Source organism: Chiloscyllium plagiosum, chromosome 6, assembly GCF_004010195.1.
Source record: "Chiloscyllium plagiosum isolate BGI_BamShark_2017 chromosome 6, ASM401019v2, whole genome shotgun sequence".
In the NCBI taxonomy this organism is placed as follows: domain Eukaryota; kingdom Metazoa; phylum Chordata; class Chondrichthyes; order Orectolobiformes; family Hemiscylliidae; genus Chiloscyllium; species Chiloscyllium plagiosum.
The window spans coordinates 70,865,226-70,880,606 of record NC_057715.1 but is presented as its reverse complement, the minus strand read 5'-3'; the positions used below and the strand labels follow the sequence as shown (position 1 = coordinate 70,880,606).

The following is a 15,381-nucleotide window of genomic DNA, read 5'->3' as shown; positions in this document are numbered from 1 at the left end:
CTTTCTCCCCACCCCCACCCTCCTCTAGCTTATCTCTCCATGCTTCAGGCTCACTGCCTTTATTCCTGATGAAGGCCTTTTACCCGAAACGTCGATTTCGCTGCTCTTTGGATGCTGCCTGAACTGCTGTGCTCTTCCAGCACCACTAATCCAGAATCTGGTTTCCAGCATCTGCAGTCATTGTTTTTATCTACAACAGCCCCCCACACTATCTACCACTCCACCAACCTTCATGTCATTGGCAAACTTACTAACCCACCCTTCCACTTGCTCATTTAAGTTGTTTGTAAAAATCACAAAAAGCAGAGGTCCCAGAACAGTCCCTGCAGAACACCACTGGTCGCCAATCTCCAGGCTGAATACTTTCCATTTACCACCACTCTCTGTCTTCTACGGGCCAGCCAATTTTGTATCCAGACAGCCAGATCTCCCTATATCCCATGTCTCCTTACTTTCTGAATGAGCCTACCATGGGGAACCTTATCAAACACCTTGTTAACGTCCATGTGCACCACATCCACTGGTCTAACTGTGTTTTGTCAAATCCTCAAAGAATCAATAAGGTGTGTTAGGCATGACCTGTCTCTCACAAAGCCATGCTAACTATCTATTTAAACAGTGGTTTTCCAAGTAATCATAAATCCTGTCTCTCAGAATCCTCTCCAACACTCTACCCATAACAGCCGTGAGACTGACTGGTCTGTAATTCCCAGGATTATCCCCATTCCCCTTCTTGAATAAGGGAATAACATTTGCCACCATCCAATCATCCTGCACTACTCTAGTGGACAGTGAGGACGCAAAGAGCATTGCCAAAGGCGCAGGAATCTCTTCCCTCACTTCCTGTAATAACCTAGGGTATATCCCTGATGAAGGGCTCCTGTCCAAAACGTCAATTTTCCTGCTCCTTGGATGCTGCCTGACCTGCTGTGCTTTTCCAGCAACATACTCTCAACTAAGGTATATCTCATCTAGCCCAGTGAATTTATCTATCCTCATGAATTTCAAAACTTTCAACACATCTCTTCTGAACAATAACCTGTTCGAGCATATCAGTCTGTTTCACGCTGTTCTCAGAAATATCAAAGTCCCTCTCAGTACTGAATACTGAAGCAAAGTATTCATTAAGGACCTCCCCTACTTCCTCCAACAAGTTCCCTCCACTATCCCTGATCGGCCCTAACCTCACTCTGGCCATCCTCTTGTTCTCACATAAATGTAGAACGCGTTAGGGTTTTCCTTAATCCTACCCGCTAAAATTTTTTCATATCTCCTTCTAGCTCTCAGTTTCTTCCTGGTTATCTTGTAACCTTCTACAGCCCTGTCTGATCCTTGCCTCCTCAACCTTAAGTAAGCTTCCTTCTTCCTTTTGACTAGATGTTCCACATCATTTGTCACCCAAGACTCTTTCAACTTACCATTCCTTCCTTGCCACGGCGGGACAAGCCTTTCCAGTACTATCAGCAATTACTCCACAAACAACCTCCATATTTCTGTCGTGGATTTCCCGGAGAACATTTGTCCCAATTTACACGCCCCAGTTCCTGCCCAGTAGCATTGTAATTCCCCCTCCCCCAATTAAACACTTGCCCATACCTTCTGCCCCTATTCCTCTCCATGAGTATAGGAAAGGTCAGGGAGTCATGATCACTATCAACAAAATGCTCTCCCACTGAGAGATCTGACACCGGGCATGGTCGTTGCCAAGCACCAAATCTAATATGGCCTCCCCTCTAGTCGGCCTATATTGTTAAGTGTATCACATCTCCATGACACTGGACTCCTTTGGCTATAAATTCTGTGAACTTGATCTTAACCTCCACAACCACCTGATGAAGGAACAGCACTTTGAAAGTTAGTGCTTCCAAATAAACATGTTGGACTATAACCTGGTGTTGTGTGATTTTTAATCTTGTCCACCCCAGCCCAATACCAGCACCTCCAAGTCAGGATGAATGAGTTCAGTCTGAGGGTCAAAAATAAATGTTCAGAAGGCATACTCCCTGTATGCAAAAATTAAGCTGGTATTGTAGCTTTATGTAAGACATTTCTCCCTAAATACATAACGAGGGCATTATTTTTATTATGAATATGCTTAACATTTTGAACTTAGAATAAAGGTCTGAGATATTGCATTAATGTTTCTGAGGACTGGAGAGATGCCATGTGAAGGCATAATGCAAATTCAAAATCCCAAAAATTAATCACCAGAGCACTGCTGTTCAATCCACACTTAAAGGTACGGATAAATACCCTCAAAATGATTTGAAGCTTGAGTCAAAAGAGTTTAAAGAATAAAAAAGACCTAAAAATTTAACAACTCAGAAGGGAATGTAACTAAAATAAAACCCCTGTTCATCATTCTGAAGTTTTTTTTACATGGCTGTGCAGTAACGATGGGCAACAACTAAGAATAGATGAATCATAAATTAAATGATGACAAATAATCCGGTGCTCTTTCTGACATTTTGTGAAAACACATTAACTCACCACCCCCTCCTACCTTCCCAGCCCCACTCCAGCCCATATCCTCCCCAGCTTGCGGAATTCTTAAAAGAATCAAATCACATAAGAAGCTTCATTTTGAACTGCAGACCTCACAATGTTGGACGCAGATAGCAAGTTGGACAGCTTTATTTCTTTATCAATACTTGATATTCTTATTAAGTATAGATGCTACAATCTAACGGAATGGGTTGGAATTAGAAATATTAAAGTTACAAAATCATAAAAATCTGCCATTTCCTATAAAAGATTTTGCTACAGTAAAATACATTTACTGCTAATGAATCCTTCAGCTTTTCCAGAAGCAGCATATTCTTATCTTTATGACAGGATTTGGATCCTCATTGACCGTTGCCAGTTCATATTATGCATTTGTATCAAAGGAAGGATAGATATTTCCATTGTACCATTTACATTGAAAGGATATCCCAAAGCACTTCACAGGCAAATAAGTGAAATTGAAGTGCAGTTACTGTTGTAGGAAATTCCACGTCTAATTTATGCACAGCAAACTTGCACAGCAGCAAGGTGACAACGGCCAAATAAAAACCTACTTTATCCTAATGTTGATCAAGAGGTAAACAAAGGCCCTGAAACCATGGGGATTACTCCACTCGGATTTTTTTTAACATTCTGCTACTGGATCTTGGCCCTCAGTTTAACATCTTATTCTCTCAGTGCAGCATTTCCTGAATACTACATTGGAGTATCAGTTTTGATTGACTGCATAGTTACAAACTTCCGACTCAGAAGTGACAGTACTTCCAAGTAACTCACAGTGACACCGACTAAGCTGCAGGTCGCTGGAACGTTGTCTCCAGTAGACAATTATAATACTTACTGTGAACAAATATTCATGTTATCTTGCACAAAATTGCAAAAGATTCCTTTGTAAACAGGTTTATGATTTTTCCATGCCTAACTCAGAGAAACGGTTGTAATTTTAAATTAACTATAGCATTAAAAATATGCTGTAGTTGCCTTAGTTTTGAAGTGTCTCCTTGCTTATTCATGGAGTTCATTGTCTATTCAATGGTTTTGAACAGTTGTTATAGAGATTGTGAGCTCATTTCATAAAATGGATATGAGTATGAAGATGAAGGAGGTGAGGATGGTGTGAGGGTTGGGGTTAAAGTCAGCAGGTCCAACCGTATCTAATTAATATGAATAAAACAAGATCATAGTTCTACTGGTTAAGAGCATGAAACATCAAATTTGTTGGCAAAAATGCTGCAGAAGGGTGAAAAGTAATTAGAAAGGACAGTGCTATTGATCCAATAGCTGTAGAGTTTGTGGTGGGGCTCAACAATTATGTCGTTGATTTTTCTGATGGTTACAGTTGGAGGAAATTGATGATCAACCATGAATCCAACCATGAATGTATTTCTCGCAAGCATGCTTGATACAGAGAGACACTGTAGGGTCAAGAGCAGTGATGGAGGGGTAAAGCTGGGAGGTGTCGACATACATGTCAAATCTAACTTCTTGTCTTCAGGTAATATTGTTAAGATACAACACATGGATGAGAAAGCCAAGAATGTCAAGGATAGATAATGGAAGATCTCCAGACTAGTAATGTAGACAGGAGGAAAATCAAATGCTGGATGCATTTGTCTCTGGCCACATTTTTCTCTTGCTCCAATCTATACTCATCAGTAATTTAGCTTTCTAGCAAACGGGCAACAGAAAATGAAGTGATCTCATTTGACAACTATTCTGTCAAATAAAAATACAGATACTACCTCTGCACAACAAATGGATTCCTAAATATGGAATGCTTCATGAACTTGCATTCTTGTGCAATCATCGCCGTATTGTTCCAAATTTAATACATCAGCTGCCAAAGCGAGCACCCCACTAAATTCCTGTAAGCTTACGGATAATTGGTGTCAATTAATTAAATAATGAGTTTAACTGACAACTTCTTATGAACATGTGTGGTTTCCCATTATCCTGTTGCCGGGAGATTGCCATGTGTGTTGTCCTGTGATTGATTGGGCACTGCCACCATGTTTCCCACATCATGGCTGCTTTAAATCCAGCCCTATAGAAATTTACATTTTACAACCTTATTAATGCGAATTGTGAGAGTGAAAATCAACAAGCCATTAAATCACCGGAGTTATTAAAGTCTTGTCCAATCCATAAACAAATATTGTCTGTGTACGGTTCAAATTTTTCTTTTCTAACTGCAAACATGAACGCATATTGTAAAATTACTATCAGCTATCGGTGATCAACTAACTCAGCACAGATGAAGGATTAAATTTGGGACAGCCTTGGTTTGCAGAGCTCAGCTACTCTGACTTACTTAATCATGAGGAAGCAGTTAAAGGGATTTGCTTACTGGTCAGAAATATAAATAAATTTGCTGTGCTAAGACTCAACTGAATGTGAATGCCTCAGAAAAATAATTAATTGAACATTTTTAACATACCAAGGTCAAATTAACCTTTTGATTCTGAATCAAAAGTGGTGGTAAATAGATTTTATTGGGCTGAAATAGGTCACTAATCAAAATGAAAACAAAACTATGTAAATAAAAAGAAACTTTTAACTTCACATAAAAAACATTTGGCACAGTTCTAAGCCTTGTTACAGATCTCAACCTTAAAATGGAAATCAGCAAGTGTTTAAAAACCTTAGAGGAACATACAAGAATTTCCTGAATAACAATATACAAAATGGTTGCTTGGTAGTACAAAACTGGAATATTACTGAAAAGTGAAACATGTTACCAAAGCTTTTTGTCTTGCAATCATCAGAAAAACTGCAAGAATACAGAGTTTCAAACAAAACAATCAGGAGAAAAGAGTGAGACTGGTTGGAATTTGACTCTGATTGACTGAGGTGTTATCATGGAGAAACAAAGAGAAATTTAGGTTTCCTAAGCTCTCATCTCTATTTAAAGGCACTTCTTCTGCACATTGTTCAATATGTCCAATGATGATTCATGAAATCTTCGCTGGGGCATAATGGAGAGCTCTACATTAGTGGTTGAGATGCCTAAATCACTTTGTGGAGCAGATTGCAAAGGCTGAATGGTCTCCTTGTGCTCCCATTTTCTACATTTTAACTTTCAAAGGCTAATGGCCAGCACAATGGCAAATCTGATTGCAACATGGCTGCTGATGTAATTGCCCTATGCCTCAGATTGCAGGTTACTAAAGGGCATCGTAATTGTACAATGAAAGCAACTCCAGATCTCCACAGGAGTAAGGGAGGACTGTAGATGCTGGAGATCAGAGTCAAAAAGCGCGGTGCTGGAAAAGCACAGCAGGTCAGGCAGCATCCGAGAAGCAGGAGAGTCAATGTTTCAGGCATAAGCCCTTCATCAGATCTCCATTGCTGGCTAAAATTGATGAGGGCGTTATAATCTCCTTAATATAAGGAGGCCATGGCAACAGCACAGGAATCTTGTGCACATATGGAGAAAGACCATATTATGCTCACAGACCTCCTTCCAATAGAATGAGTGAAATGATTTCTTGTTGACCTCCTGAGTTAGCAGTGGTGTGTCACAAGGACTAGTGCTGGGTCCACTTCTTTTCGTCATTTATATAAATGATTTGGACGTGAATATAGGAGATATGACGAGTAAGTTTGCAGATGACACCAAAATAGGTGGCGTAGTGGACAGTGAAGATGATTACCAGAGTATTAACAGGATGTTAATCAGATGGGCCAATGGGCCAAGGATTGGCAGATGGAGTTCAATTTAGATAAACATGAGGCATTGCATTTTGGTAAAGCAAACCAGGGCAGAACTTATACAGTTAATGGTAGGGTCCTGGGGAGTGTTGCCAAACAGAGAGACTTAGGAGTACAGTTACACAGTTCATTGAAAGTAGAGTAGCAAGTAGACAGAGTGGTGAAGAAAGCATTTGGCATTCTTGCCTTTATTGGTCAGAACATTGAGTAACGGAGTTGGGATGTCATGTTGTGGCTATTGAGGCCACTTTTAGAGTACTGCATGCAATTATGGTCACTCTTCTATATAGGAAGGATGTTGTTAAACTTGAGAGGGTGCAAAAAAGATTTATAAACATGTTGCTGGGATTGGACAGTTTGAGCTACAGGGAAAGACTGAATAGGCTGGGGCTTTTCTCCCTGCAGCATCAGAGATTGAGGGGTGACTTCATAGAGGTTTATAAAATCACGAGGGGCATGGACAGGGTGAATAGCCAAGATCTTTTTCGTCCGGTGCGAGAGTTAGGAACTAGAAGTCATAGGTTAAAGGTGACAGGGGAAAGATTTGAAAAGAATCTGACGGGGAGCTTTTTCATGCAGAGGATGATACATGTGGGGAACAAGCTGCCAAAGGAAATGGTGGAGGCAGATACAATTACAACATCTAAAAGTCATCAGGATAGGAACATGAATAGGAAGGGTTTAGACAGATATGGGCCAAAAGCTGGCAGATGGGACTAGGTCAGATTGAATGTCTGGTCAGTGCGGGCGAGTTAGGCTGAAGGATTCCGTGCTGTGTGACTCCATGACTCTATAACATGGGCACAATCTATAACACCCTGAACCTGAGAGAAGCCAGCAGTTTGGGTGAAGGCATGGTCGTCTGCATTTGAGGTGCCAAATCCAAATGGAAAAATAAGCAAACAGTGCATTCAGCACTGCCTAAAACCAGTTGCATGCTGCTGGCTGGTCTTCTGATGAGCTGAGAAGAGACTGGGGCACCGACATTTAATGTGAAGGTTACTTTCACATCCATAAGTAGAGCATAAGTTGGTAGAGTGTGTATCTAGTTGCTGTACCACATGATGTATGTCTATGACAACTTCGTGACTCAACCAAAGTAACCTTTGGCATTGATTCTCTATCAGGTTAAGGTAGGATATTCTATGTTTACCTTCCACAGGTTCTCTTCCCTCTCTCTCCATTTCTGCAGTTTATATCAAAGCCTTTTGCTCCAGATCTTCAGACCTCCCTCTGGATTTTGTGAGTCGAGTTGACTGCCTTCAAAGACATCAATGTGTGATGCTATGCCATCTTTTATATTCCCTCGGAAAAGGCACCGAATGATCTTCAGGCACGCAACGTCTGCCTTGCACCTGAGTGCAACAATCATTCGGGGCAAGAAAAAGTTGCTTTGGTGGACTAGCAGCCGCACTTCCCCCAACACTGAGGTAGTGAGATGACAATGGAGTTAATGTATTTCAAAGTAATAAATACAAACTTGATTATAATTGTATAGGGCTATCTCAGTTCTCCAAAGGGCTATCTTTGCTATCTAAAACAAATGCACATAGGTCAGACCTGCTATGACCTGGCCTGCATTACCCAATCCAGGTTGTAGACAGCAAGGAATCCAAAATCCAATTTAACTGGAAGCATCAGAATGTTTAAATGGTCATGGATGAACCATGGCCCACCCACATAAAAATGTGAAATGCTGTATTTGGAGGGAAGATTTTGGATTTCTGACATCTTCTGCTCTCCGTCATGGTGAAAGCCTGGTAGAGTCTAGATGGAAGGAATAGGAAGATCCTATTTCTCCTGGGTGATGGGCCCATAAATTAAAGGGCAACAATTTTGTGAAGAGGTAGGAAATTTAGAGAGGATTTGAGGGGAAATATTTTATGGAATTCATTTTGAGTTCACTGCTTAAAATGGTGGTAGAGGAAGAAATCCTTATATTACTTAAAAATAAAGGGATGCACTTGGAGTGCTGTTACCTACAAGGTTACAGACCAAGAGTTGAAAGTGATATTAAGTTAAATGGCTCCTTGTCAGCTGGCACAGACATGATGGGTTAAATTACTCCTACCTACATTGCAAATTTATTTTGCAGCAATTAAACAAATGTCTCAGAGTTCTAACTTATTTATACTTATTTCTATATGCAACATGTTTTTAAAGTTCAAGACTATCTCTGCAAGATACTACACAAGTTCAATCTGATTTTTCAGCCAATAACTTTAAAACGTACCTTTAAAAGGGCTATTCCTCCAACCCTCTCTTGGTCAATCCAAGATGGAATTGATTCCCGTATTGATTTTTGATTATCCTAAAAGCAGGAACACAAACAAAAATTGGAAATCTGTTATTTGTTCTATTTAATAAAATAAAAGGCCATTAAATAATCATTAAAACTTAAAGCACAGAATTAGGTCATCTGGTTATGTGTCTGCGTTTCGAAAAAATCAGTTGTCACTGCTTATTCATTATCTCTGAATTTCTTCTCCATATGCATCTGTCCGATTCCCTTTCAAAATTATTTATGGAATCAGCTTCCACACTTTTTCAAATAAAGTGATCCAGATCCATCAACTCAAGTGAAAACATTTCTCTTCATTTCCAAACTATAGATTTTTTGCTATGATTTTAAATCTGTGATTTGGTGATTGACTCACTCACCAGTGAGAACACCTTTTCTCTAATGTATCAGAATTCTAATCATTTTGCAAATCTCTATAGGCCAGTTATTACCCCCTTTCTATTCTTAGGAAAAAGAGTCCTAATTTTTCCATTCTTCCTCTATTGTTCTTGCTAAGAGCCTGGTAAATTTCCTCTGTACCCCCTCTAAGGTCTTTGCATTGTTCATAGAGTGTAGTGTTCAAAATAATTCAGTTGAGGTCGAAACACTTATTTATAAAGTTCTGGCATTATGATTGTTTTTATATTCTAAGCCTTCATTTATAAAGCTGATCAGCCAGTCTTGCCATCTTTTAAGAATTTATGCAAGGTTTCTCTGCTCACCTACATTTTTCAGAATATATTACTTCTCACATAATGATGTCTTATTTTAAATCATTTTTGAAACAGGCTCCTGGATCAGCCCTGGGCCTCAAGATGCAGCTTAAGAAAGTGGGAGGGACAGAATGGGACAGCCTGTTTACCAATTAATCCATAATTTACCACAACTGCAAATATATCCCACATTTTCAGAGATCTAAATCATAATATCTCTCTGCCATTGACCCAGTAAATTTCAGCAGGCTTAATGGCAAAGGTCTGTTGGAGGAACATCCTGCTAGTCTAACTCGAAGTGTACCTTGAATGATTTTCTCTATCAATTTTTTCAGCATAACAATTTGAATGCACCTGTTTATCAAAATATATTAAAAATTCTAAAGTGTGCATGTACTTTGCACAACAAAAGTGCATTTCTTATTATCACTTCTCAGTCACATTTTCCCATTTTTCCTTATTAGGAATTCCTATCTTCGTGGTTATAACCAGCTTTGTAAATATGTCACACTGTTACTATAACCTCCTGCCAGTGACAACCACCTGATGAAGGAGCAGCGCTCCAAAAGCTAGTGCTTCATTCAAATCATGACTGCCAGAGATGGAATTGAAGTACTTGTTTACATTTGCTATCCAATTAGCCTACAAAGCAGTAAAAACATCTTGCTTCAACTAATTTCTATGCTTCCCAAATTCCTATAACATTTTGCATTCATTCATAAACATGAAGTGATTAAAGTGAGAACTGTTTTCCATCCGCACCTCCTGGTCCAACTATCCTAGTCTTTTTTACGCCAATTCACCCAAGAATTATGCTTGGCCTCAGCTCTATTACATGCAATAGTGTGGGAGATAGACCTTATTTAGGAAAATATGTCTAGTGCTGCATAGAACATGTACATGAAAGAGTATGGTTTCTGAAGGACCATTTTCGCTTTTAAATGAACAAATGTTAATGGTCAGGTCTATGACTTTGCAATATAACAGCATTTTACTGGTGACAACATGAAGACCTATTTTTGGTTGAAGGGATTAATCAGTTACAAATAAAAGCAGAAAGTGCTGGTGAAATACAGCTAGTCTGGCAGCACTGTCAAAGAAATAAACAGTTAACATTTCAAATTCAATATAACTCTCCTTTGGATTGAAGGGGGCTGGAAAATATAGTTTCCACTGCGCTGACAGTAGAGGGGGAGGAATGAGTAGAACTGATGGGTGCCCAGAGCAAAAGGTAAAGGGTATGCTAAAGGGAATAGAGGAGATACATAAATGAAAAAAGGGATTAATGATTGGTGTTAATGGACTCAAAATGCTAACTTTGTTTCTTTCTCCACAGATGCTGCCAGATCTGCTGCATTTCTCTGGTACTTTCTTATTGCTCATCTCTAGCATCTATAATACTTTGTGTTTACATCAGTTACAAATGGTTTTATTTTCTACAACATGAATGTCAATTGATGCAATGGTATTGTTGCTTGGACTAAATGGTAATTACAAGTCTTCCACATTTCTATCTCAGTCCAGTTTTCACGTACTGTTATATATGTCACATGAAACTACAGACGGCACAGAAGGTTCCTCAGTGTAATTTTGGATAATGATGAATCAGAAATTGATTTTGATTAGAGTGAACTGGGGAGATTTCCACACAACAACCAAGATATCACATCAAAGAACTTAATATCTAATTCTGTCATTGCCAATTTTGCATTGTCTTTGGGATAGGTAGCCCTGGTGGCACACACATTGTTGTTTCACATCAGTGTGGACCCAATGCTATTTACATTTCAGCTGGATGGAATTTGCACGTGCACCTGATGTTTCAGTGCTCCATATTCAAATAAATGCCTCTCGTTACTGCATACATGTTTTCCACATACAGTTGAGCAGGCCTACATTAATAAGACCAAGTGTCAAAATGAATAGGGGCTTTCACTTATGTGGCTGGCTGGTGCTCCCTACTGGCAGACTCTGTGAAAATCTCACTGAGAATAACTATTTACTCTAATAAACTCAAAAATAAGAACAAAGGAACCAATGGTAAAATTAACACTTACGGATTTTCGAAGCATATCTCCAACAATCAAACCAGTAAATGCATCCCATTCCTTAAAAAAAGAGAAAAATTTAAATATACCACATTATAGTCTACATTTTAACTTTTTTTTTTAAGAGAGAAGTTGCTGAACTATAACTTTTCACACCTTAGCTTTAGCTTGGCAAAATTAGAAACATTACTTGTCCAGGATTGGTAAAATCCACAAACAGGACTGCCCAGGCAGACCCATTGTTACTACTTACTCCTGCCCCACAGAACTCATGTCTTCCTAACTCAACTAGATTTTTTTCTCCTCTTGTCCAATCCCCTCCCGAAAACATCCGCAATTCTTCCAACACCTTATGTCAGTTTGAAAATTTCTGATTTACAGGCTCCAGCCTCCTCCTCTTTACCATGGACCTGCAACCCCTTTACACATTCATTGCCTATCAGGATGGTCTCAGGCCTCTCTGCTTCTCCCTGGAAACAAGGCCTGAACCACCCTCCCTCCACCGCCTGGCTGAGCTCGTCTCCACTCTAAGCAACCTCTCTTTCAAGTTCTCTCACTTTCTCAGGTCAGAGGGGTGACCATGGTTATGCGCAGGGCCCCAGTTATGCCTGTCTCTTTGTTGAGTTTTGGAACATTCCTTACTCCAGTCCTATTTCAGCCTCCACCCACAACTCTTCCTCTAGTACATTAATGACACCATCGGTGCTGCTTTCTTTTCTCTTCCGAAATTGGAAAAGTTTGTCAATTTCACTTCCAATCTCCACGCTGCTCTCACCTGGTCCATCTCAGACTCCTCCCTTCCCTTCCTCAACATTTCTGTTTCCATTTCTGGGGATAGTCTGGCTACCAATATCCTGACTTCTACAGTGATGTTGACTATACATTCTCACACCCTACTTCCTGTAATGACAATTCCATTCTCTCAGTTTCTTCATCACTATCACATCTGTTCCAATGATGCTAACTTCTACAAGGAAGCCTCCAAAATGTCTACATTCTTCCTCAACCAAGGATTCCCCACCACTGTGAGAGGGCCCTCAGACTTCTCTAACCCATCTCCTACAATTCGGCTCTCACCCTCTCTCTTACCTTCCACAACATTAGGACGGCACGGTAGCTCAATGGTTAGCACTGCTGCCTTATAGCACCAGGGACCCGGGTTCGGTTTCAGCCTTGGGCGACTGTCAGTGTAGAGTTTGCACATTCTCCCCATGTCTGTGTGGGTTTCCTCCGGGTCCTCCGGTTTCCTCCCAGAGTCCAAAGATGTGCAAGTTAGGTGAATTGGCCATGCTAAATTGCCCACAATGTTAGTGCTTTAGTCAGGGGTAAATATAGGGTAGGAGAATGGGTCTGGGTGGGTTACTGTTCGGTGGGTCGGTGTGGACTTGTTGGACTGAAGGGCCTGAATTCATACTGTAGGGAATCTAATCTAATCTAATCTAATCAAAACATATTAGTAAGGTACCCCTGGTCCTCACTTACACCCCACCAGCATCCAGATCCAAAGAATCATTAGAAACTATTTCTGCCATCTCCAGCAGGATGCCACCACTAGACACATATTCCCCTCCCCTCTCTTGTCCTTTCCTCAAGGTCTACCCGTCCTTCACTCCCAACATAACACATTCCCACAGCCCTATGGTACCTTCCCCTGCAACCACAGAAGGTGTAACACGTGCCCATTTACTTCCTCTTTCTTCACTATCCAAGGGCTCAGATGCATCTTTCAGGTGAAGCAACACTTCACCTACATTTCACTCAATCTAGTCTACTGTACCTGCTTCTCACAATATTATCTCCTCTACATTGGGCAAATGATATGCAGACTAAGTGACCGCTTTGCGGAACACCTCGATTCTGTCCGCAAAAGTGATCCTGAGCTTCCTGTTGACTGCCCCTTCAACACACAATCATTTTCCCTGGCCAACATCTCTATCTCAGGCTCACTGCAGAGCTCCAGTGAAGCACAGCGTAAGCTAGAAGAACAGCATCACATTTCCCGTTTGGGTAAGGTGATCAGGCCCTAAAATTGTTGCACTTGATATTGAGTCTTGAAAGCTGCATGGTCCCCAAACAGGGATTCAGTTGGGCTACTACCAAAACCATCCCATTGTCAGCTATGAATAGGAACCAGTTAGCAGCTATTGATTCCCCTAGGATGACCTTTATCCATTCCTTTGTCTATCCAATTGTTGTTTTCTCTCTCTCTCTCTCTGGGCTTCATTTCCACCCATGACTTACTCCTTGCCCAACCCATTCTTTAGCATACATATCAATCTTTTCCTAGCTACAATCAGTTCTGGAGAAGGATCACTGGACCCAAAGTGTTAACTCTGCTTTCTCTCCACAGATGCTGCCAGACCTGCTGCGTTTTTCTGGCAGTTTCTGTTTAAGTTTCTGAGTTCCAAGATCTGCTGGAATGGGAAGTTCTGGTGATTGGTGCCCTATAGTAACTTATTTAATATGCACATTAAAGATTCAGAATAGAATTTTCTATTCTCTTTGCAGGTTTTCAAAGTTCAAAACAGACACCACTTCAATGGTTCAGACAGTGGGTGGTTGCCTATTACAAACAGGGATAATTTAAAAATAATTTGGACAACTCATTATGGAAATATTCAACATAGATTCAATATAATGCTAAAAGTCATACCATAGCTATGGTGTGAGACTGAAATAACAAAGTTCAAACAGTCGAGCAGAAAAGATTAAGGAGCCATCTGATTAATACATACAAAATTTTGAAAAAGCTGAAATAGGTCAGCGGAGTGAAAGGATTAGATGGCGAATGGGTAACGAAGGGCATAAATTTAATAGTTTTGGAGGAAGAAATTTGAACTATTTTATCATATAACAGGTTCCTACAGTATGGAATGCATTAACTGAAGTGGTTACTGAAGCCTGGCCAAAACAACTGTCAAGAAGAAATTAGATATACAATAAAGAGAAATGCATTACAGGGTTTGCTGAAATAGATACAACTGAGGTACAGTGTGTCAACTGTCAGTATACAATGGTCAAACGTCTGTTTTGTTTACTGTAAGGACTGCTTGAGCAGTAAAAATACCAATGGTAAGCACCTGCAATAAAAATGACTAGTTTCATTTCTTACATTTTCTTGGAAGAGTTCTGGGTGCATTCCACGTACAAAGTGCAAAGCAAACATAAGTTGATCAGCCTGCAACAAAAAGAACCAATTATAAATGACTTGGCAATGAAATGCAAGAACATTTGAATTCCCAGCTCCTACTTATGCAGCACCTTTAAGGTAATAAAACATTTCAAGGCATTTCACTGGAGCATCATATAATAAACTTAAACAGCAAGTCACTGAAGGCTATTTTAAGAAAAATCCCCATGTTTGGACAAAGAGATTGCATTGTGCACTGCCTTAAAAGTTTAAAGAAATAAGAGAGATAGAATATCTGAGATGTTCAGATAGGAAATTGTTGAGTTTAGGATCTAGGCAGCTCAAGGTATGGCCACCAATAGTGGAACAATAAAATTGGGAATGCATATAAAGTCAGAATTAGATAACTCAAAGGATTATGATGCTTGAGGGGATTTCAGAGATATGGAAGAATCTGAAATAAGGATCAGAATATTAAAATTAAGGTGTTCTGGTTCTGGAGGTCAGTCATCTTAGTGAGGACATCACTACAGGAGTTTCTCAGGGTCATTTCCGAGGTTAACCATCCATAGTTGCTTCATAAATGACCTCCCATTCATCATAACATCCAAAGTGGGGATGTTTACTGATGATTGCACCATTCACAACTTTTCATATATTGAAGCAGTCCACATCCAAATCCAGCAAGATGTGGACAATATCCAGGCTTGGGTTGACAAGTGGCAAGTAAAACTCATGTTGCATAAGTATCTAGGTAATGACCATCGACAATGAAAGAAAATCCAACCATTGTCCCTGGACATTAACTACATTAAATGCCACATTATCAATATCCTGAAAGCTACCATTGACTAGAAACTGAAGTGGACTAGCCAGATAAATAGCATGGCTACAAGAGCAGGTCAGAGGCAAGTAATCCTATAGCAAGTAACTCATCTCCTTACTCCCCAGTGTCAGTGCATCATCTACAAGGCACAAGTTTAGAGTGTGATA

At 40.0% G+C, this 15,381-nt stretch overlaps 1 protein-coding gene across 5 annotated transcripts in view; it reads right to left on the bottom strand.

The window, feature by feature from the left end:
- LOC122550689 (cytoplasmic dynein 2 heavy chain 1) overlaps nucleotides 1–15,381 on the bottom strand; it is a 555,979-nt gene that overhangs the window by 174,760 nt on the left and 365,838 nt on the right. For all 5 annotated transcript variants that reach the window (XM_043691809.1, XM_043691805.1, XM_043691808.1 and 2 more), the window contains 3 exons: nucleotides 14,371–14,436; nucleotides 11,268–11,318; nucleotides 8,450–8,527 (listed from right to left, as the gene is read on the bottom strand). In XM_043691809.1, the coding sequence (XP_043547744.1) occupies nucleotides 8,450–8,527; nucleotides 11,268–11,318; nucleotides 14,371–14,436 (195 nt within the window). The remainder of the gene's footprint in view (nucleotides 1–8,449; nucleotides 8,528–11,267; nucleotides 11,319–14,370; nucleotides 14,437–15,381) is intronic.